Source organism: Camarhynchus parvulus, chromosome 2, assembly GCF_901933205.1.
Source record: "Camarhynchus parvulus chromosome 2, STF_HiC, whole genome shotgun sequence".
NCBI lineage: Eukaryota > Metazoa > Chordata > Aves > Passeriformes > Thraupidae > Camarhynchus > Camarhynchus parvulus.
In genome coordinates this window covers 15,234,536-15,255,870 of record NC_044572.1, presented here as the reverse complement: position 1 = coordinate 15,255,870, position 21,335 = coordinate 15,234,536, and the positions used below count along the sequence as shown (strand labels likewise).

General features: G+C 38.7%; 1 protein-coding gene across 7 annotated transcripts in view; it reads right to left on the bottom strand.

Moving 5' to 3' along the window:
* Nucleotides 1-310: 310 nt before the first annotated feature.
* The window catches only part of ZNF438 (zinc finger protein 438), a 51,474-nt gene continuing 30,449 nt past the window's right edge, over nucleotides 311-21,335 (bottom strand). For 4 of the 7 annotated variants that reach the window (XM_030970293.1, XM_030970288.1, XM_030970299.1 and 1 more), the window contains 3 exons: nucleotides 19,861-19,917; nucleotides 3,516-5,358; nucleotides 311-1,969 (listed from right to left, as the gene is read on the bottom strand). In XM_030970293.1, the coding sequence (XP_030826153.1) occupies nucleotides 1,357-1,969; nucleotides 3,516-5,358; nucleotides 19,861-19,888 (2,484 nt within the window). In that variant the 5' untranslated portion in view covers nucleotides 19,889-19,917 and the 3' untranslated portion in view covers nucleotides 311-1,356. Of the gene's footprint in view, nucleotides 1,970-3,515; nucleotides 5,359-9,927; nucleotides 10,033-19,860; nucleotides 19,918-21,335 lie in introns of all 7 variants that reach the window. The other 3 variants (XM_030970275.1, XM_030970283.1, XM_030970313.1) reach the window with 2 other exon arrangements.

Below are 21,335 nucleotides of genomic sequence, written 5' to 3'. Positions count from 1 at the left end.
CAAATCTGAATTTATAGCAACAGATAGTAGGAAGAAAGTTTTGAAAATCCATGGGAAAATACAGTTCTGTGGGCATTTTTTTTTTGTCTTTTGTTATTCTTGATTCCTACTTTACAGTTCAACTTCAGGGCAAACCACCACACAATAAGAAATCACATTCAAAACTATTAGGTCATCAAAATTGCCTTTACTGTTTAAAAACAAAACACATACACAAAATATTGCAGCAGCTTGTGGAATCCCACTCAGAAAGCTCAACGCTTTTAGCCCTCTTCTCATGCTTTCATCACCATAATTTTTGCAAAACAGTGAGAGGCAACCCAGGCCATTTTAGGAATGACTCTTTTATCACTGCAATTCCTCCATTACAGCTGACCACAAGAAAGAATGAATAAAGTGGTTCTGTAGGGACACTACTGGTGTATCTTTCAGCTTGCCCTCTGACATGCTCTGACTTCGCTGGAGAATGACGTGGTGATTTCTTAGACTTGCCTCCATTATTGCTCCCAAAATAATTCAGAGGAACATAAGGCTTTAAGCAGTTTAAACATCGATTTCAAATTGGATTCAGTGGTTTCAAGGACCTTTTTATCAAAACCAAGCTCCAGAACTCCACCCTCTAACAGCCTGACAGGCCCTGCCCCCTTGGAGATGTGCTGGGCTCCATCTCAATGGGTGGAACTCACCTTCAACCCAAACAGCTACAGGCGCACAAATACATGTGAAGCTTTTACTTCTAAAATAAAAATATCTTTGCTGTTACCAGGACAGAACTGAACACCAAAAACACCTGCAAGCAATGAACATGTTTGAAGACACTGAAATCAAGAAATCAAGTATTAAACATTCTTAAATTATAGCCTACGAAGCTCCTGAGTGCTGCTGCATGTATGCACATTTAAGTGATTGAGAGAACTGCGTGGAAATATGCATTTACCACAAAATCTGGGAGCATAGTCGGGACCTGACTTCCAGTCAGGTTTTTAATTTCATTTAAGACTGAGATTACTTCATATAATTGATTTATTTCTGTGTGTACAGTATAATTTAACTTGCAAATATATTTCATTGAGGTTAATAATTAGTATTGAGTATTTGCTGTTATAAAGTTCCTTAAGCATGAATTTTAAGTACAAGGATTCATAATCAGCTTCCATGTACCCCTCTGGAATGATACAGAATAAACACATTTTCTAGTCACCAAAATAAAGGTTAATATGGCTTTTTTAAAAATCCCCTACAAACCCAACTAACAAACCTTTTAAGTGATACATCTGTTGAGTTAGTTTAGCAAGACAGTGAAAGAACAATTTGGTAAGGTAGTTAAGGTTTTTCATAGCATAGTAGAGTTGAGCTTCAATATTCACCATTATCAGAAAGTTCAATAATTCCTTGTTTGGATACCGAAGTAAAAATTGTCCATAAAGTGGAAGGGTCTTCACAATTATGATGACTCTGCCAATGATTACAAAGATCCTCTTTTCTTCCAAATAACTGTTTGCATAAAATGCAGTTATAGCCTGCTTTAGACCAAAATTCTATTTTTTTCCTTTGTGTGCCAAACCCCACATTTTGCATCTCCTTAGAGGCTTCACTACTTCCTGACTGGGTTGGTTCAGTTTTAGGTACAATATTGACATTATTTTGATGGTGGAAGTACATCTGTCTCTTTGGTTTTGGAATATTATACAGCTCCTCCTGATAGGCACTGCACTGTGCTAAATGTCTTCTCTCATTGTGCTGTTTCCACACATGGGTTGTATGTTTGACCAGTTTCCCCTTTGTTCCTCTGCTTCCTTGCAAAACCCTTTCCTTCACTCTTCCCTGAATCTCTTCTCCGTGACAGCACAATAAGTGAAACTTCATTTCACCAAAAGACTCTGCAATAAACTGGCATCGACCACATTTGACCTGTAATTTCACTCCTCCTGGGTTATGGAACAGGTCCTCAAAATTGCACTTATTTCCCCTGTTAAAAAAAAAGGAAATACAAACTATTTAAATATTAGCCAGGCAGAGAAGAGGGATGGCAGCTTCTGTCCTTACAAGGTCCAAGAAGAGATGACAGTCATGAAACACTTTTAATTAAAAAAGGGCATTGTTTTTATAGTATCTAATTCATTTGGAAGAGGGAAAAAAAAAGTAAATAAATACTAGCAAGGCTGATTAGCAAAAAACTGAAAACAAATGACACTTCTGAGTTTAAGAACTGCCTCCAAAATTAGCTTTGGTAGAAATAACCTTTTAACAACACCAGACTTCAATAAAAGGCTGATATCTTTTGTTTACGTTCTGATTCAGGGAGGTCAATCCAAATACTTCTAGTGCTGTGCTAGAAAAGTGAAAATTACTATTACCTGTAATGTACAAGTAAGAGAAACCTACTTGCTAACAGTGAGTGATCTAGGTCAATTTGAGGCAACACCACCTCCCTTTCCAAGATGGAAACTGTGAAATTTCAAAGGTTCTTGGGGTTTTTTTCCCTGCAAGTTAGTAAGGTGGTTTAGAAAAGTTTAAATACCCAGGTGGCGATTGGACATCCCCTCCCCTGATTTAGGAGAGCTCTGTAGTATAAAGGATACACAGCCAGTCCCTGGTTAACACATAAGATCTCCTCAGACATCTTCTCATAACATCTACAAGAAGGACTTCACAACACTGTGTATCTATACATATCAGACAGATTATCCAACAAAACAGATAAACTGAGTGATTCACTGTATGACAGGTACTAAGACTGACAGAAAAGGACTGGTGTTTCTTATTCTCAAACCATAAAAGTTTCTGACTGCTGCTCCATAGACTGGAGCTATGAAAAGTAAAATGAGCGGAATGGAACTGCAGTGTTGCAGTGAGCAGTTACATTGAAGCCCTGAGTGTTCTTCAGTGAAAATAAATGCACTGTGGAACAAACAAAAAAGGCAACATTTATACTTTATCAAAAGATTTCACCTCAAAATCATAATACAGAGGTAAAAGTATGTTCTATCCATCTTAATATAGTGCATGTTAACTTTTCTACTTGGCTGAGGGACTGCAAAAGCAGCATAAAACTCAGGTCAGATTAGCTCACAGCACTCCCTAAAAGGAAATGGGATAATGATATTTAACAGAGAAAAAAACCTACAAGTTAATACTGAAATATGAATTGTTTTTTGCTTACTGCAATTGGTTCCCTTATCTTCTAAGGAAAACCCCAAAGTGGGTGGGACAGAAGACAAAGCACTAACCACAAGAAACCAACTGACCCAAATATGGCAGGATATCGGGTGTTACTAGATTATATGCAAAATTATTTTGGATATTCAGGTGTCAATAATGATTTACAGTCAGTAAATCAGCTAAATACGCTGGTTGGTCTAATGGATTGACTAGATTCAAATGGAATATTTAAACCATAAGGAATCTCACTTGGTGGAAAAAAGCAACAATTTTCATAGTGGTGAGGTTTATTAATTTCCACTGACAACCTGAAATCCAGTTTTCATTAGCATTTAATTAGTGAAAACTCTCACCTCTCTGCAGCTTCTTCTGCCTCTTTTATATTCCTGTCTCTCTTCTTTAAAGTATCTTGCACCTGTTGCTCACTAGTGTAGGGCTCTGTGCTGATAACAACCCTGTGGACTTCTCTGAGGTGCCCAAAGTACACTTTCGCATGGCCAAACACTTTAGCACAGAATTCACAGCACACCAGCTTTTTGGATTTGCCTTCATTGTGATGAAGCTTCATATGGGTGCTCAGGCTCCCAGAATGCATATATGCCTTCCTGCAGATCCTGCAGCTGTAGGGCCTCCTGCTCGTGTGCGTGTTCATATGGTCCTGGAGGTGGTGCTTGAAGCGGAACGTATGGTTACAAACATGGCACCTGTGCAGCGCCTTAGGGACGCCTGAACGTGTGTTTCTGCTTACATCACTTGATTTGGCTGATGGAGCATCACTGTGCTTGGAACTCACACATTTATTGGCTGGTGAACCATTTAAAAATGAGTCCTGCTCACGACATGGTGTCTCCACGATTGCTGTGGGAGTCAGCGGCGCGAGCGCCTGCACAACCACCACGGGCTTTGGTCTGATACTGCGGTATCGTTTCACCGCTCCTGCTTTATTGTCTTCAGGTGTCTCAATATCAACCTTTGCCCTCTCTCTTCCTTCTCTAAACTTATTAATGATGCATTTCCTTCGCTTGGCCTGAAAAGCCAATAAATCTTCTGGGGCTCTTTTTTTCCTGCCTCTTCTTTTAGAGGTTGCAGTGCTCAATTTTTTAAGACTGTTGACATCATCCTCTTTGCTGGAGGGAGAGAAGGTGTTTTCTCCAATGGATTGTTTGGGGACTTGTGTAAATGATACACCTAATTGCTTATCAAAGGCTTTGGTTTTCATGAAAGATGGTATCTTTTCACATTCAGATTTTAGTGAATGACCAGGTATGTCCATAACATTAATATTCTGCTTAGATTTATAGAACACTGAATTTTTCATTCTGGAGTAAGGCAAAATAGGAAGTTTTCCTTTTGGTGCTGATGGAGTCATCTGAATTGTACTGCCAAAAACTGCTGGTGACAAGACAGCAACAGGATTTGCAGAATTTGTGGGCTTTTCCTTTAGTTTCTCAGATGTCAGGAGTGGCTCTCTTGTGGTTTCCAATGCTGTCTTCACAGAGTGTAGACTCAGTTTCATGGGATTAGTTGTACTTGCTGGCTTGGATAGAGAGTCTTCAACTACAGATGGTCCAGAAATATTATTGCTAGCAATTTTAGTTTTGTTTGTTAAAAGAGATCTAGATTCCACACAATTGCTTTTATTCATTAATGTGGCAACTCCAATTTCAGCTGAGTCACAGTCTGCTATCATCCCTTGCTCAGCTGAATCTGAACTACAATGAGCTTCAGGACAGTCTTCGTGTAGAGCAGTCATGGGAGAAGCCTGTGACGAGATCGGTGCTTTGCTAAGAATCTTGTTACGTGCACTCAAACCAGAGATTTGTGTCAGTTTTTTGTCACTCAGCAATTTATTTCTTACAGATTGGTACCTGGGGATAGGCAGCTTTAGGTTTTCAGAGGGAGCCACAGTCGACTGCTGAACTTGCTGAGTTAGGGCAGGTGCAACACACGGCACAGCCAGCAGGGAAAACGTGCCCTTGTGAGCAGCCAGCTGCATGACAGCATAGTTCTGAGCTGGCACCACTAGGGGCTTAGAACCTGAAGCTGAAATTGGTGTCATTGGCTCAGGCAAAGGTGACTGAAGGCAAGAAACCACTCCAGATGTTAAAATTTTTGGTACCATTTTTGGAGCAATGGTTCTAAACTGACTTTTCTTCTGAAAACTTTGTATTATATCCGAAGGGGATTTCTGTTTATCTGTAAGAATAACATAAAACAGATGTAAAATTATACACAGTATTTTTTAAAAATTACTCTGTCAAAAATAAAACTGCATATGAAGGATACTATTACACACAAGCTTATTAAAAATAAGCTTGACCACCAAATTAAGTCTAGAATTGCTAAAGTTTCATAGACAAAAGTACTGTCTGAAGCAACATTCTTGAAACAGAGATTTGCAAAAAAAACTTCTCTTAATCCAATCTTCATTGGATGTTTCATTCTAGGTTAGAAACTACATGACATTTCAGAACAAATACACCCATAAACCTCTTCAGCCCTGGAAAAGCTGCAAGAGCATGCTGGCAATATTCTGCTGGAAAAGCAGGGACAGGATTTAAGCTCCATGACACAGAACTTCTCTAAGCACCAGCTCTGAACATGTATCTCAAACAGAATCATGCCATCTTTCAGACATTCTCTACTATTTAGAATTTGAGGGTTATATCAGATACAGACCAAAGTTTGCCTGATGAAGTCTTAGAAAAATTCCTGTTACAAACCATGCAAATAATGTATAATAAAATCAAACAGGACTTCAAAAATATGTGAATATTAACTACTCTGAAATACCCAATCACAAAAATTACTCAGGTGACACTAATGTGCAACAGAACTACTGCAGTTAATTATTTAAACACTTCCTTGAAAGATGCAATTTATCAAGGTTATATAACAATTTCTTCCTGTTTCTGTTTGTGCTCATGAAAGTCACAAATGTTTTTAGTAAAAAATGTGAGGATAATTAAAACAAACAAAAGGAATATGATAAAATTCATAGGATATAATATGCACTAGACTAGGTAGCAAAGACACCTGCTGACCTTTCAGACTGCACAGAAAAGGAGTTGATTCATAGTTAATTGTATCACTACCATTTCATCTATCAGTCTCATTACCCACTCTCAAATTCAATTATTGACGCTTCCAGTTCTCCAAACCTGGAATGGGTTTCCTGGAAAAATGGAAATTGCAACCACTGAAAATTCAGCTACAAAGATTCCAGGCAGAAAGGCAATTTGGACATAAGCAAAAATAATTTGAGAGAGGAATCACATTTGAATTGAATACGTGAAACTAAATGCTGCAACCTTGAAATATTGTAGTATGATAATTCCATAGGAAAGTTTCCATTCCTTGCCATTTTAAACACTTGTATTACAAATGCATTTATAGGTGATTGTGGACTTAAAAAGGTAACTGTGAATTAGTACCAACACTGGAAACTCCAGTAAATTTATCTTAATCTTGGATGTTCTTCTCAGACGTCACACACTTTGCAACAAGCACCACAAGCAACAGACCTATCATGTTTCATGAGCAGAACTCCTGGACACATACATATGCATATTCATGGTGTGCACATGTGCAGTAAAGCCACTGCCTTCAGGACATGCTGGATTCACTGAGCAATCACATATAAACTGTACAGTTCATATTTAGTAGATCTGATGCTTTTCAAAACTCTTTGATCAGCAGATTCATAGAGCAGTAACTATGCAGGGCATAAGCCTTTGGTCCTTTTATTGCCTTCTGTTGCATGAAACCCCAAGTCCATGATGCACTTTCTTTATACTCCAGTTACGTGAAACTACTGGGCACCACCATAACTTTCTCTCTGCTCCATGTCTGTAGAGACCTTCTGAATTTCTAGACATTCTGTGCAGACTGGGTTACTGTACACCTGGAAGTTCTACATAAATAGAGATCCCTGCACACAGGGCTAAATCCAGGTTTGAGCAACTTGGAAAAAGAAGAAACATGGCATGTTTAAAATAGTTTCCCTACAGCATTTTTTAGTCTCAATTTTTGATTTTTGTTTTAAATCTAGTCACTAAATATAAAGAAATCTTTACATTTTCAGCTACTAAGATTTCTGTTACTCAGATGATGATTTGTTTCCTACACAGTATCTTCCGGCTGCTTTTGAGTAAACAATTTAAGTACTTGTGAGAAGAAGAATAAAATTATGTAAAGTATTTTAATCACTAACCAAACTGGCCCTGAACTTCAATGATAGTTACAGGTCAAACCATATAGCTTAAATAGAGCAGTCAATAGAATAAGAGTACTTTCTTTTTAGGGGATAGAATCAGATCTTATTTCTCCAGATTATGCTCGTCATACACTGACAATAAAGACTTTCTCCAAATCAGCAGCTATTCAGCTTGCCACAATATTCAACATGAAGCTGTTTTCATTCTCTCTCATTTCTCTTGTTCCTCTCCCTTTTTATTTCAAAATTTCATTCATTGTTTTGCAGAAAACTTTTAGGAATGCCAGCATTACAGCAGATTACCACCTCTGCTACTCCAAGTTATACGGCACCCACTCTTCAAGCAATGGTAACAGGAAAAGGTGGAAGGTTTGCTGTGGACATGTCATCTCTACAAATGGCAGCCATAAAAGCAAGGTTAATTTGAAGTTAGAAGGAAATATTTGTTGAAATAATGTATGGCATTAACTTTAAAAAGAACCACATGTTTCTCAAATGCATTGACTTGCCTAATGCAGAATTAAGCAGTAAAATCACTTTTCTATAAAGAAAGTATCTCCACATATTTTCTCAGCATTCCACAGGTGAGTGTTGCTCTAAAAGCCAAGACCTTCATCAATATCAAACATAAGATTCTCTTTGAAACAAGGTCTGTTTAGATCAGTACCCTCCTTACACTGGTAACACAATACTAAGAATGGATAAAACTGCTTTAGAAGGGATTTTTATACAAATACTTTTTCCAACTAGTGTAATTTTATCCTAAGTTTTCCAGGCAAACTGTGTTTGGTACCACCATTCAGTAATTTTTTTTTTGTTCCCCTCCTTTTTCACAAGTTTACATTAGACATTTTAGTGCACAAATATTCACTGCAGTGCTTCTGGTAAGCAAAGGAATACTTGACTCTGCATTTCCCTCCCCTCCAACACAGCCACTGTAGTTAAGCTGCTTAGCCAGTGCCTAAATATAGAGAAGGGCTAGATGCAGACTAGCTGCCTGATGATGCTCCAGGCTCTGATAACATTTTGCCTGCAGGCTGGGAAAGCTAATTGGAAGAACTGGTGCAAGACTACTTAGCATCTTGGATCAGGAGAAAGCAGCCAGTCAATTCACAGACTGGAGGTTCTACTGACCCACCCAGAGCATGCAAGTATCACCAGTGACTAAAATGCTGTTTTCCATTTATAGTTGGTGAAAAGTTTCCACAACTCCCTTTGCACACAACAAGAGCTATAGTAATTCATGTCTTCACCACACTGAAGGACTTGAATATGCTCTGGCTGGCTGGCTTGTGCAAAGGCAGCTTGGAAACCTCATATGCATCTCTAAGGAGCATTCAATGTCTTCCAAATTATTTCTGTCTCTGATTCAAAGGACTCATTTCGACTTGTCATCTGTGACCTGAGGAAAAGCCTTTGTGCCTATGCAATCCCATGAAGTCTTTCACCTAAGAAGGGGAAGTTTCAGTTAAGGGAGGCTCGGCAATGGCATTTATGAGGATGGCCCTTCATTTTAGACCACTTTCTTTCTACAAGTAAATCTGCAAATCCTTCAATGGAAGGCAACAATTTTTATACTTTCTTTAAAATTTTCATTAATAACAAAGGAAATAAATGAAAGCATTAGATTTAATATCTGAAGGATGTGAAGCTGATTTTTGACTGCTGTGTCCTCAGTCTTTCAGATGAGTGTGGAGTTGGGGCAACAGGTAGACACTTTAAAAAAATTACACACAAGGCTAAACCAAATGCAGTTCAATCTATTTACTTTAAAAGTCTCTGTTAAAAGATTAATGGTTACCATGCTAGGACCTGCAAGTATCAAATCCCTCAGCCTCAGATACTTGCAGGATGTCATAAGCTTTCATCCCTTCTAAATAACCTCAAAATTGTGCAGAAGTGGACAGTGACACACCAACACAAAAATCAATGATGCATTAAATTCTCTGATAGATCCATGCTGGGAAGAGTCCTCTGGAGGAAACGGAGTTTCTATGGGTTGCTGCTTCTTCGTGGTTCCCCTGCCTTCCCAAGTCATCAAAGTCTGCTCTACCTCAGCCTAGTCTGCCTCATTTTATGTACTTCCTTTAGTCTGTTCCCTGTGTAAAGCACACAACATTGCTGAACTCAGATGCTATAGGATGTATCAGAAGAAATTTAATTTTCAGTACTATCTACCTGGTCAATTTTGAAAATAACCACCAAATAGCCACCACAGAAACCACTGAATAATAGTGTTCATTTTTAAAATAATCCTTGTAGGTCCACCTCAGCTGTGCACGTATGTATTTCATCTGTGTATGAATTGGCATATGAGAGAAAATAACACCAAAAAAAGAATAATCTTGTTTTGAAGGACAAGGCAGAACACAGATGAAATTTGAGTATTCAATGAATCTTAATACTGTTGAGGCTTTTGCTGACTTTGAAGAGTATCTTTTCTGTGGGAAAGAATAAAATGCACAAATGTCTAACACACAACATTAGATCTTTTTCTGCCAATGATAGTTAATCATTCATTTTGCCAAATCTCCATACACACTAAATACCTGTGGATACTGTCTTTCCAGCACAAGTTTCTTGCTTTTGCTGACCCAGCATACTTTGTTGGACACAATGTTTCTCTGCAGGATTAGCATGCAAAAAAACACCACCTGCAAAAGTGCTTCAGTTATAAATAGATCCCAGGACAAAAAACCCAAAACAACCAAACCCCCAAAACCAACAAAACCCAAAAAAAGACAATATAAAATGTTAATAAAACATTAACGTCCAGTTAATGCATAAAGAAAACTATGGCTTTTTGCTCTTTGCCATTTTTCTCTCCTCAAAATACACATTAAAATCTGTTACATGCCAAATGCAAGGTGATAGCTTAATAACTGAGTAAAGCTGGTTAATGTGGCAAACAGATGGGATGTTTTAGCTTCAGTGTCATGGCAGACAGTCAACAGCAGCAAAACAAAATGCTTCAAAAAATGAAGATTCAGTAGCTTTATTGAGTAGTTTTAACACAAGGGCTAAACTATGCTCATTTACACTTTCCATAATTCCATACAAATAAACTGCAGATATTATAGAAAACAGAATTTGGACTTTATTCAAAACCAGTTTTGCCACACACCTGAACAAAGTAAGATTAGTAATAAAGCCTACAAACCATGAGTTTCCAGCTCTATACATTACAACAGTTAATTTGCAGTTGTTTCTACCTTTGCTAATAATAACTACCTGGGTGGAATGTTCTGGGTATTTGCATCAGAAAATTTTCTAAAATTAATTTCAACAGAAAATACCAGCCATTCTCAGTATATCTGCATAAAAAAATTAAAAAGAAAGAAGAAAAATAATCTAGTGACACATCTGTGCATCAGGTGAAGACCTTCATATGTGACACAGCAATGTCTCTTTGATCTGTGAAAAGCTACCTAAATTAGGCAAAGCTGTAGACTCTGGGCATGTGTTCAGTAGATACTTCAAGCAGCTAACTTTTCCAATGATTACATTCTATTGAATGTGCTCCTGCTTCAGGATTTTCCCTGAACTACGGCTTTAGGTCCAAGCATCCAAGCTGGGAAAAGGAAATGGCCTCTCCTTATCTCTGAACTGCAGAGCTGCCAGTGTGGAAGAGAAACAGGAGAATATACAGGGCAAGGAGAAAAACGACAAGACAAGAAACGAGACTTGAAAAGTGTCCAGCCCAAAGAGTCAGAGTGGGATATGGGAATTAAATGCAGACTTAAGACAGGTAACCAACATTACACATGAGGCAGAAAGGAGAAGCATTTAGGCCAAAAGAGGAATCTCACATTTCTTACCTTTTTAGTACTTGATTTTTTAACGAGTATTATAACTGTGTTTACATAAGAGTGTTTTTGTGCAATTTAAACTGGCATAGAAAAATAAACAATACAACAAAGTATTTTAATGCAAGATTGGAAAAGCTCTGTAGATCATTCACATAAACACTGAGATACAGAATGTGCAAATACACTTAGAAAACTTATTCTGGTATTCCAAAGGAGGAACAAAATAATTTGTTAAAATTCTAGAAGCTTTAAGCTGTATCTTTAAAGGTATATATAATTAAATCTGATTTAAGCATAATGTGATTTGCTAGCTGTGCAGTAAGCATTTTATAATTTAGAAAAGTCCTTTTACAGACTGCGCAAGTTTATTATTTTAAGGGATTAGGATTATAGGGCATTTCAAGAAATTCTGTGAGCAGTGGGATGCTTTCTGGATTCCTTAAATGGTCTCCAAAAGACTCTTCTTAGCAGAAGAGCACATTGAAATAACAAAGGTTCACTTTTTTTTTTACACTAATTGGACTCCATTAAAGAGGATGTTCAACATTAAAATTTCTAGTGGCGTTTTTCAGCCTGGGAATAAACTACAACTATTTTTAGTAGAAACTGTCACCTTGCAGAGGTTAAGTCATACAGTAATCCAAGATCATGGGTATATAGTTTGCATTTAAGAAGTTCTCTAGTTTCCTCTCTAATTCAGTCTTTTGTTTTTGCCTGAAATGTCCTTTCTGCACTATTAACCATATATTGATATATGCCAAAGTTTATACAGATCTAACATAACTTAAGAAAAAAAAATAGATTACACCACTTTCTCAGCTTCCAGAATTGCTTCCCTCTGTTATTTGAAAGTGTACATAGGAGAGGCCTTTCATATGGTCCTTTTCTCTAAATTGGAGAGGTATAGACTCTATTGATAGATGGACTATTGGATGGATAAGGAACTGGCTGATGCTCATGGAGAACAGCACAATGCCCTTATGGAGATGGGTGACACGCGGTGTCCCTTGGGTCCATACAGACAATGGCATTAAGTGCACCCTCAGCAAGTCTGCAGGCAAAACCAAGCTGAGAGGTGCAGCTGGCACACCTGGAGGATGGGATGCCCAAGGCACCTGGACAAGATCAAGAAGTGGCCCCATGGGAAGCTCATGAGTTCCTGCACATGGCTCAGGACAGTCCCTGGTATCAATACAGGCAGGGTCAAACTGATTCAGAGCAGCTCTGCCAAGAACTTGGGGGTACTGGTGGATGAAAAGCTGTCTGTGAGCTGCAAACGTGCACTCACAGCCCAAACAGTGTCCTGGGCTGCATCCAGAGCACCGTGGGCAGCAGGGGAGGGACGGGATTCTGCCCCTCTGCTCTGACCTGCTGAGACCCACCTGGAGCACTGCATCAGCTCTGTGGCCCTCAGCACTGGAAAGACATGGACCTGCTGGAGCAAGTAGAGTAGGGCCACAAAAATGATGAGAAGGATGGAACGCCTCTTGTATGAGGAAAGGCTGAGAGAGAGATGGGGTTATTTAGTCTGGGGAAGGCCCCAAGAAGACCTAACTGGGGCCTTACAATACCTAAAAGGGGCTGAAAAGAAAAGACAGCAACACTTTTTTACAGTGCTTATAGAAACAGGACAAGGCATAATGGTTTTAAATGAAAATAAAGTATATTCAGACTAGATACAAGGAAGAAATTTTTTACCTGCCCATCACTCTCACCAGCATCTTGGTTTCAGTATCTCTGTCCCCAGGGAAAAGTATAACATAAAAAATACCCATACTAAAGCAGACTGGTTAAACACAAGTTAACACATTGTGAGAAATTTAGTTACTATTAGCAAAAGGAATAATTAAGACATAATTTTTGAGTTCTCATAAATTTAGATTTCACAGATCTTTGTATTGTCCCACCACATATAACTTTTAAAACATGTATGAAATACTATTTCTGCAGGGAACAAGTGGCCAACAGCTTTGAGGCAGCCTTTTGAGTTGAGACCTGAAACATATTAGCCACACTATTCAAAAATCACTATAGGTAAATCACTATAGGTAAATCACTATTCAAAAGAAACTTCCTATATATAATGTGGGCAATGCATGGCTTAACACAACCTCCTATTATAAAAAGCCTTTTTTGTGCTACTGTATAAAGGAAGAAAGTCTTCAAAGTCTTTCCTAAGAGTCAGAATACATATACACAAGAGATTTTTAGACACTTTTGGAGTGAATTTAAAATACATTTACTAGCAGATCTAAATGCTTTTTAGCACCTCTCATGCAGTGTTTGTGAACTTTAAAAGCTTTCCATTTTTTTGAAGGCACAGCCTTTCAAGTTATAAGCTACTCATTTCATATTAAGGTCAACAAAATTAATAGGTCTTAAGCAGATCAAAATATTTTCATATCCAGAAATAAAAACTGACATAAAGAAAGCTAGACATAAAGAATCTGTAATTACTAATAGCCTTTTCCACCTTTACAGCTGAAGAAACTACAGAGACTTTTTACACTGTGGCAGTATAAGAACTAAGGGCTCAAAATGGTGCCTGGCCTCTGCAACCACACAAATAAATGATTGAATTTAATTCCTATTTAAGCACAGAACTTCTTTTTGAGAGCCACTGTTAGTTACATCATCAAAGACTGTATTTCATCTTCTTTACGCCTCTGCTAGTTTCAGCAACCAACCATGTCAGCCTCAAAGTGGGCATCATCTAGAAACCTTGGTGATCTGACAGGATGCAAGTGAGTAGAATGGAAATTATTTTGCTACCACTGCAAGTCCAGTGGTTATCTTTGTTGGTTTTGCCCAGTCATTCTGTTCCATAGAGGACACCATCCCTGAAGATTTGCAAAGCAAAGCTGCAGTGATGCAGCCACTTGGGGGAACTAATTGTTCAGAAAATAGTTAAAGGAGGCGACAGAAGCCTTGGTCATAAACCAGTAATTCATAACCCCCAAACAGCATTGCAAATATAAATCAGGTACTTTAGAAAGTGGGGATAAACACCTGTAATTGGATTTTTCAAAATTCCTGAGAGAACTGCCAGTGGAAATTTCTTTTAGTGAGTTTCAGGAAAGATATGGACCTAAACAGTAATTCATCCACTGTAAATTTATCAATGTAAAGTTTATCATCAATGTAAAGTTATTTTTAAAGGGTCTATCAAGATCAAATCAACATGGACAAAATTTCAATATACCTAATGTAAGTAGTAATTAATGGACTTATTTTCTCTTAAGTACCAGAAACAGTAACTACCAAAACTGCTACAAAAATAAAGGCAAAATTCTTCAAGAACTATGCAGCAAGAAAAGGTCAAGTAGAACCATTTAATTAATAAAATCATAAAATAGTTTCTGATCAGATTTTTGCTCTTGTTTCAAAAAAGAGAACATACCTACATCTTACTGAGAGTTCAACCCCCTTTGGGACAGAAAACATGTACGTCTCACTTCAGGAAGGGAATTAGGCCTCTCACTCCCAAAATATTTTTTTTTAATCCTGATGTGCAAACAGAAGAGAACACAACAAAAAAGCAAAAGTTTTATTCCTGTTAAAGAGTACCTTTTTTTTTTTTGTGAGAATCAGCGCACTTTTTTCCTAAGAAAGACTGTATGCAAGAAAAAACAATTAATTTGCCACTTTGGCTCAACATAGCATCCCTATTTTACTTGAGGCATTAAAAACATCTGCATGGTGACTTCTGTAGTACAAACCTCAAAAATGTTCCCTCATGAAAAGAGGATCAAAAGACTGCCAGTCTTGGCTTGGACTATTTTGAGTCTTCTGTTAAAAATTATACACAAATTTATCACTCTCCAAAGAAAGGAAAAATTGTTAAACTTCAAGGATAGCGGGAGAGTATCTTCTGGGGGATTTTTTAAAATTGATAATTTCACTGAAAATTACCTAAGTGGTCTAAGCTTTGAATGGGAAATCCCTACCTAAGGTTTTTGTTTGCCCTAATTGTGCCCCCTTTTCTTTCTTCAGGAGCCAGATTTCTTCAGAAAAACTCTCCAGTTCTGGCTGAGATACACAACATTGCTACCTGTAGTTAATTCCAGTGAAGATTAAAACTAAAATAAAGATTAAAGGATCTCCACAGTGCTTCAAATAGGTATGTATATTTTTTCAAAGACAGACATGACTCTGCACAGCATAGGAAAACTAAACATCTTCTGAAATCCTATGGTCCTGGCTAAACATTAGTTTTCATAATATAAAAAATTATCACTTGCTGCTGAACTTGAACACAGCTAGACCTTACTGGCAGTAGGATGCAGCAGAAAACAATTTAAATTACAGTATCTGACAGGTTTTCCTCCCCCAGTGCATAATTACAATTATTTGCAATGCTTATTGCCGTCGCTAGCTTGCCCATGCCAGCCACCATGCTGTTTAAAGGCAGCGCTGGTTCTCAAGAGAAAGGGCTGGATGTGCTGTAAAGGAACAGTGGAATACACACACTGCTGACAGGTGATAATGGATCGGCAAGGCCTGGCAGTGAGAGGATGGGAAGGAGAGGATGGAAAGGAGAGGAGGAGGCCCTTAGCCGGCCGTGTGCCGCAGCCCGGCCCGGTGCTGCCGTGTCCGTGTCCGTGCACAGAGCCCGGAGCGGAGCCAGCAGAGGGAGTCGGTGCCCGTCCCGCCGGTGCCAGCCCGGCTCAGAGCCGCGGCTCACAGTGGGCCACTGCCCCACTGGCAGTTTCAAACAACACACAGGCCTAATAATTTGCCCAATAATTTTGTAATGTTAAATACGGCTTGTGCTGAAAAATCCCCCGAGCCGCAGAATCAGGTACAGAGCTGCACCCAACCTCTGAAAAACTTTGTGAGGAGTTAGCTTAGTAGTTCCAAACATTCTACCTCTGCAAACTCTTCAGTCAATTCATTGTTTTGTATAACTTAAGACCATCCTACAGGTAAGCAGTTGAGCCTTCTCGTTTGAAAGTAATAACTTCTATTAGCATCTTCTATAACTGCAGTACAATTATTGTGCCTGAGATTAAAAAAAATCCCAAAACAGCATGTCCATGTTACTAGAAGCACCAGTATTTACACTAGATGTTCTTCTTTCATCACACATATGAAAACAAAGCACTGTTAACCAGCAGATTTTCCCATCCCAAGGAATACCTTGAAATCTTTGTCAAACTTCCTCGCTTTCATCATTGCTCAGCTCATCACACAAACCATCTGCATAAATAAAGATGCCAGCATCTGCTGTATGGCAAATGGTCTCAGGGGCAGATGTTTTTATCCTTGCATTCATGTCACTGGCTTGGATACATTTTTTGAACAGATGTACACAATCTGAAAGTGTCGTGTCCCACAGTGAAACGTCTCCAACTGCTTTCTATCAAAGTACATAAATGCTATTTGCACCTGCATTTATGTTAATGATACAAAGGCAGCAGGGGTTCCAGCAAAGTGAGAGCTGATGCTAAGAAACACATTTACAAGGCTAATGGAAGTTTGAGATCTCCCAGTACCAACCATACTAACACGGATACAAAATGTGTAGAACCACGCTTGACCTATGATTCTAAAAAAGTTAAAATAAACATACTCAAAGAACAAAACTATTACTTTAGCATCTGATACTCTTTTCCAATTGATATTTTAAAAAGACAAAACCTATTAGATAAAAAAAACAGGACAGCCTTATATTTTGCAAAATATTTGTCTAAGATATACAATTCTTTCATGACAGAATCATTTAACAAAAATATTTTATAAATCTGACAATGACAACGGTATTTCAGTTCACTAAGGCACAGTGGTATTGTATGTCTGATGGAGCATTATAAAAAATACCAACACTTGCTCAACAGTAAATATTTAATGTGAGTGTGAATAGTCAAATATAATGCTCCAGTGATTGTTGTCATTTCATATGTAGTCATATGAATGAAATGATAATTTCATAATCCTGAGGAAGAAATAAATTTGACAAGTTAGATACTTATTGTTCAGAAAAGTGCATCTAATTGAACATGGTGTTACAATTGCTTACTACTTAAAAGATAGTCACGCTTCTTATAAAATAGTTTAAAACTGAGAAAAATACAGATGTCTTGAAGGAGTACAGATTAAATTACAGAACACCTGCTATTACATGACAAATGGCAGCAGTGAAGTGTTTAGCTGTCACTCAAAGAACTTGCACTAATCATTACTTCCATACTTAACTGAAACATAACAAGCACACTCGAAGTACAGAAACACTGACAAATATGCCACATTGAATGTAACTGATGAATAGGTTCTATTTCCAATCTAATCTATTTCTGAAAGTTTTATTTGTAAGAAATGTACCAACATAAGAGTTGCACATAAATCATCACAAATTACTAATACCCTACATGTTTTCAAAGTGCTACATTTAAGAAACAAATGGAGCTTGATATAAAGACAAAAAAGTATCATAGTAAAAAAATGTATGGAGACTAATGTATTTGTAGAGTAACATAATTTTACACTGATATCGCTCCTGGTCATGATCTATGGAGGCCCTGCAGAGAAATCTCGGCAGATTAGAGGTCTGGGCAACCACCAGCCACATGAAGTTCAACAGGCAAAGTGCTGGATTCTGCACCTGAGATGGGGCAACCCTGGTTGTGTGTAGACTGGGCAGTGAGAGGCTGGAGAGCTGTGCCACAGAAAGGGACCTGGGGGTCCTGGTCCATGGCAGCTGAACCTGAGCCAGCAGTGCCCTGGCAGCCAGGAGGGCCAACCCTGTCCTGGGGGGCATCAGGCACAGCATGGCCAGCAGGGCAAGGGAGGGCATTGTCCTTCTCTGCTCTGGGGTAGCCTCACCTCGAGTGCTGGGAGCAGTTCTGGGTGCCACAGTATAGGAAAGATACAAAACTGTTAGAAAGCATAAAAAGGAGAGCCACAAAGATGGTGCAGGGCCTTGAGGGGAAGCCGTGTGAGGAGCAGCTGAGATCACTTGGTCTGTTCAGCCTGGGCGAGAGGAGACTGAGGGGAGACCTCACTGCAGTCTGGTGAGGGCAAGAGGAGGGACAGGCACTGATCTCTTCTCTGGTGACCAGTGACAGGACATGAGGGAATGGTCTGAAGTTGTGTCAGGGGAGGTTTAGGTTGGATATCCAGAAAAGGTTCTTCACCCAAGGGTGGTTGGTCCCTGGGACGGGCTCCCCAGGGCAGTGGTCACAGCACCAAGCCCAATGGAATTCAAGAAGTGTTTGTGCAATGCTCTCAGGCACATGGTGTGACTCCTGGGGGTGGTGCTGTGCAGGGTCAGGAGTTGGCCTCTGTGATCCTTGTGGGTCCCTTCCAACTCAGATTATTCTGTTATTCTGTGGCTTCTAACCTGGAAGCTCACTTCCAAGTGAGCTTTAACCCTCTGGGTACAAGTCAGTAACAGGAATAGTGACTGGGATGGATTTTGATTTAGGGGGAAAAAGAAAAAGCCTTCAAAACAATTTCAAAGCAAATGCTTAATCAATTTGAAGTTTACATACAGCTTCACAGTCTATATTCTGCTATTACTATTCAGAAATGGCTTTAATGTAAGACTATAACCAGGGTCAAATTCCTGTTACTTAAAGGAAAAATTAAATAAATGCTTTTAAGTATTAGAATTGGAGTACTTCAGTCACAAGCATGGGAATGTAGAGCACACTCTGGGGTGGGCAGATTTACCCAACAGGAAGTACTGTCTTCCTTGAAAGAATAGTCCTAAGAGACACAAACTTATCAACTAATATCAATCAGAATGACATGCTTCTGGAACAGCTTCTCAGAATTATTACAGCATCATAAAAATACTCTTCACAAAACAGGTAAAGTATAAACTTACATGACAGTAAAAGCTGAAGGCTTCAAATAAAGTAATAGATAGTGCTATTCCTAATTAACATAAGTACTAACAATGGAAACATAACTGACAACCAGCAAGGGTACTGAAAGGTCCATTAGAGCTCGTGTCATATCCATCAAACATTCACTCACATTTAAGTATCATTAAAAATGACATTCATGTTAAAAATCACACTTAAACATTAACATTGAGACACAGATCAAAAGAGAAAGGAAACTGAAGTTACAGCTACACATTTAGAGGCTTGAGAATACATAAATACCCTTACTAATAACAGAGGGAAAAAGTCAAGACATCAACCCTAGTGAAAACTAAATCAAACAAAAGACAACTTTTGAAGAAACCACATAGAAGAAAGAACTAAACACAGAAAAAAATTAGCAAGGATGGGAATGCTGAAGAAAAGGCATTAAAAAAATCCAAGTTAATGTTTCTTCCTGTTTCTGCTAACTGTGTAGCATAATTTGCAGATAGATTTAACCCCATCTAATATGGGGATCAAATATAGCAGGGATTTTCAAATATATGAAGATTTAAAAAAATTAATAAAACCTGAATACTTAATTCTGCTGAATCAAAGAAGAAGCAGATTTATGCACTTCAGGTGTTAACAGTAATTAGCAATGCCCTAAAGAAGAATACAATTTTAGCTATTGTAATTGTTTAAAGTGATAAATGCTGCAGTAATGGCTTTTTTTTTTCAAATCATACCACAGCAGAATACTAGACACAAGTAATACAATGATTAATAATGACGATATTTCTTCCACATTTTGAACCACAAGCATGTAATTTCTAAATAAAGTATAGAAAGCATACTATACCTGCAGAAACTGTTAATGGATTCTGCATTATGCCCTTTAACAGTTACGACAATGTTCCTAGAAAGAAATACAGATACTTAGAAGCTCTGATAATTTCTTACAAACTAACAAAAAAAAAAGAACAGGACAATAGCAATAGTTTCCAGACTTGTATTTCAGAATGGATCCCAGTATGTCTATAGCACTCAAGAAAACACCACCAGAGATTTAAACCAAGGGTTTCTTTGGACCCCTATATGTGCTCTCCATATTTTAACACTGTGTACAACTAACTTAGGCTTCTTATGATTAAACAACCTTCTAAAAGCCAGGAAAGAGCACAGTCATGAACCCCAACGTGGCAATACATTCTGAAGAATCACAGACAATATAGGGTTAAGCAATCATTTCCCTTCAAACATGTGGAGCTGTTGGGGAGGATCCAGAGGAGAGCCCCAGGGTTGATCACAGGGCTAAAGCACCTCTCTGTGAAGACAGAGCTGGGGCTGATCAGCCTGAAGGAGAGGAGGAGACCTTATAGCACCCTCCAGTACCTAAAGGCAGAAAACAGAAAAGCTGGAGCGGACTTTTTACGAGTGCATCTGCAGATAGGACAAGGGGTATTGGCATTAAACTGAAAGAGGATAGGTTTAGATTAGATACTAGGAAGAAATTCTTTACTGTAAGGGTACTGTAAGGCACTGGAACAGTTTTCCTAGAGAAGCCATGAATGCCTCACCAAGGCCAAGCTGGATGCAGCTTTGAGCAATGTGATCTAGCAGACGGTTACCCACTAAGGCAGGGCTGTTGGGACTAGGTGGGGTCCCTTTAAGGTCCCTTCCAACCCAAACCATTGTGATCCTATGTGACTGCATGGATCCCACACAACTGTCTGACCAGCAGAATCCTCCATGGATGCTACAATGAAGATACTACCTCGCTCTTGCGAGCCAAACATTACACTGCCACGTGTCCTGAATGTGCTGTTGGTATTTACAACAAGATGTGATGCACTGCATTGGACAAAATGGCTTTACATCAAATGGCCACCCAGTAAATGAAGAGTTGGCTACTTCTTTCCAATGCAGTTGAGTGCGCTGTTCAGGCTCTGGTGAAGTGGGATTCAACAGTCAGGAAAGAAGACACAAGATAATACAATGACAACATAAAACCCTTGTTATCCACTTAGATTTATTTTTCATTAAATGGCCCAGCTTTTGGAAGGGCTGCATCATAGTTTGGTTCAACTGAACACCACTCACGTGTTAGATATCACAAAGGGTATGAACCTCTTGTTCTCCTGATGTAGCCAGAGCCTTTGGGAAGGTAACAGAAAAGTCCATTGACTGACACAGATGGAACTAAAACTTCTTGGGGGTTTACTCAGATCTTGGCTTTCATATCAGTGAACATCTACAACATTTCCACAAACAAAGTCAGCTGCACAGATGTGGAGATTGCTGACTTTCCTGACCAATTTAACAGCCAGGAGAACC